Genomic DNA, 2,786 nt, shown 5'->3' with positions numbered 1-2,786 from the left:
TCTCTCTTTTTTTGCCCCATATTTTAAAGCTTTTTATTTGCATACTAAAAAATCGTGCATTCCAGTAATTAAAATCATTTGAGGAAAAAAATGGTATTCTGATTAAGCTGCATTTTACAGCCTGCAGGACATCTTGGACCAGCTTGGGTTTTACTCTAGATTTCGTCCCCAACTTCCTCCTTCACCAAGCTGCAAGGTCTTTTCCTTCTCTGCCAGTCAGACAGGCAGCTGGGAGAGGCAGGGGTGGCCTTCACGGTCAGCGGTTCTGGGTTCTTTGATGTGAAAGGGGCAGCATGGTCATTTAAACTTGATCCAACCCCTTTGCATCTTACCAAGTTAAACAGCTAAAAGAAATAAAATAAGAAGACAATGCTTGTGGAATGTACAGTGCGTATCTGGCAGTGCGTGCCTCACTATGATTTGCCTGCTTGCTTCTCCTGTCCTATCATTTCTTTTGAAAGGGGTGGATTTTTCTCTTGAGACTCTGTCTTCTTCAGTTTCAATTTACCGAACTTCTCAATCTCAGCCATATTGGGTTCGCCAGACATGGTTGCAGAGGAAGCAGTGAGGTGCACGAACGAGCGAAGTCCAGTCTCCAGAGTCGTCGTGACCAAGTGCCTACGTGGGATTATTTTCCTAATATTGCAATGGAGGGATGGTGTGGAGAGCATTTTCAATCAAGCCCTCCAGGTCTCATGGCCAAGAAGTGGCAGAACTAAGATTCAAAATGAGACCACCTGGCTCTTGAGCTCCCACATTATAATCACTATACTAAAGGGGTACAATGGCTCCCAGACCTGAGCAAGACTGGAGGGTTCCATGGCACATGGGGTTATTTAGCAACAGAGGTGTGGAAAAGCAGAGTAACTTGGGAAGGCCACTTTGGGCACTATTCAGGGAGAGGAAGACCTACCCATAGATTCTGATTTTCATAGTCCCTTTGGTTTAAGGCTATTTCTACATGGAGGCTGGATATATCAGGTTTTCTTAACCTCATGATATTAAACATTTTAATCATGCAAATTATCTCTTGTCTTTTGAATTTTTAGTTAGCAGGCAGCTTTCTGATTATAACTTGGCTCTCCAAAAAGAACTCCTTAGAATTTGTAGTCTGTGCCACTGAGAGTATTCTAGTGTGTATGTGACAGCTCTATATTTGTCATTGTCTACTGAAGTATCAGAATTCTTATTTATACATTAGCTTCTTGAGCTATGTGATTGTGATGTTTTTTATAAGTTGAGCTTTCAAAGGTGCATTTACAAAAATCTGCTTTCCGTGTCTGAAAGACTGAGGACCAATCTCTAAATATTGGCAAATTCATCAGGTAAAGTTTTCATATAAAATCTTTTGGGCAAATAACGCATTGACCTTTTTTCATTCAGATCTTAAACTTGCTGTGGGGTTTAACTTTTTTACATAACTTCCGTAAGCATAACAATTCACTTTATCTGGTGAGTAATTGTCACACCAATTAAATACCAAATAAACCACCACGCCATTAAATTTTAGTGATGTGGTATGGTAAGAGGTTTGGAGGAGAGCTGTGGACTGAATTGTGCCCCCCCTCCCTGCCCCAATTCATATGTTGATGTCCTAACCCCCAATGTGATGGTGTTTGCAGATGGGATCTTTGGGAGGTAAATAGATGGGGTCATGAGGGTAGGGTTCTCATGATGGGACTAGTGTCCTTATAAGAGGAGATACCAGAGAGCTTTCTGTCAATGTCTCTCTCTTTCTCTCTTCTCTCTCTCTCTCTCCCCATGTACACAAAGAAGTCATATAAGCACACAGAAAGACGGCAGCTGCCGACAAGCCAGGAAGAGAGCTCTCATCAGAACTAGACCATGCTGGCACCCTGATCATGGAATTTTAGATTGCAGACTGTGAGGAAATAAATGTCTATTGTTTAAGTCACCCAGTCTATGGCATTTGGTTATGGCAGTCTGAATGGACTAATACAAGGAGTCAGTGGAAAATAAGGAGGCACCCCTTCTTTGAATGAGTGAGAGATGCTTTGGCTGGGGTAGCCAGGTTCAACGAAACTAAAAGGCTATCCCAAGAAAATGAACAATCCACATAACATCATCTTAAAGAGAAGAAGTCTGAAACACTGCCTTTGTTTCTTTTAACACTGCCTTACACCTGGCTTTCCCTATTAGACTTGTTGTTTTGTTTTGTTTTGTTTTTGTTTATTTTTTTTCTGCATGTGTTCTATTCAATAAAAGAGTGGCACTGGTATCATCAGCAGTTAGAACAATTTTAGAAAGTAAAAAATTCAACTCACTAAAAATGTTTCATTACATAGTATTCCTTTCATAGATCATTCTTTCCTTTCTGGAAAAGGATCAGGCTATAAAAGCTTGGGAATGCAGTTAGCAGGACTTTTAAATGGTGTTTGATTTTTTTTTAAAAAGCCCAAGCATCTGACCATGGTTTTTCCAAGTCAAACAGCAGTTTAAAATCTAAGAGACTTTGAAGTCAGAGGCCTGTAATGCTGTGGGCTACTTCTCTCTCTCCTGAAATAGTAAGTGAGATCAGATGAGAAAATTGGTACAGATACTGTTTGTGTTTCTCTGCATTTCTTAAGAGTCTGCCCTATAAACCTTACTTAGGTATATAATACTCTGAGCCACTTTTTTGAAATGTATAAGAAGAATGTGTAGGAGGAAAACTTATTTAACCACAGTTATTACTTTTAAATATGAAAAAGTATCATTTTCTTTTTGCTTTTCAAATAATGAATGGAAAGACCCAGAGTTTCAGAAGGCCACATAGCAAGCCACGA

General features: G+C 39.9%; 1 protein-coding gene across 1 annotated transcript; it reads right to left on the bottom strand.

Moving 5' to 3' along the window:
* Window positions 1-413: 413 nt before the first annotated feature.
* LOC132693303 (thymosin beta-4-like) lies at window positions 414-589 on the bottom strand. The gene has a single exon (XM_060655963.3). It carries the CDS (start codon window positions 546-548, stop codon window positions 414-416), a length of 135 nt encoding a protein of 44 aa, XP_060511946.1. The 5' UTR covers window positions 549-589.
* Window positions 590-2,786: the final 2,197 nt, after the last annotated feature.

The sequence above is a fragment of the Panthera onca genome, chromosome B1 (genome assembly GCF_046562875.1).
Source record: "Panthera onca isolate mPanOnc1 chromosome B1, mPanOnc1 haplotype 2, whole genome shotgun sequence".
NCBI lineage: Eukaryota > Metazoa > Chordata > Mammalia > Carnivora > Felidae > Panthera > Panthera onca.
Note: the sequence above shows the minus strand (reverse complement) of the source record. Positions and strands in the feature narration are given on the sequence as shown.

Bases quoted from the DNA above. Each gene is read 5' to 3' on its own strand.
- LOC132693303 (XM_060655963.3), bottom strand. From the start codon at position 548: ATGTCTGGCGAACCCAATATGGCTGAGATTGAGAAGTTCGGTAAATTG.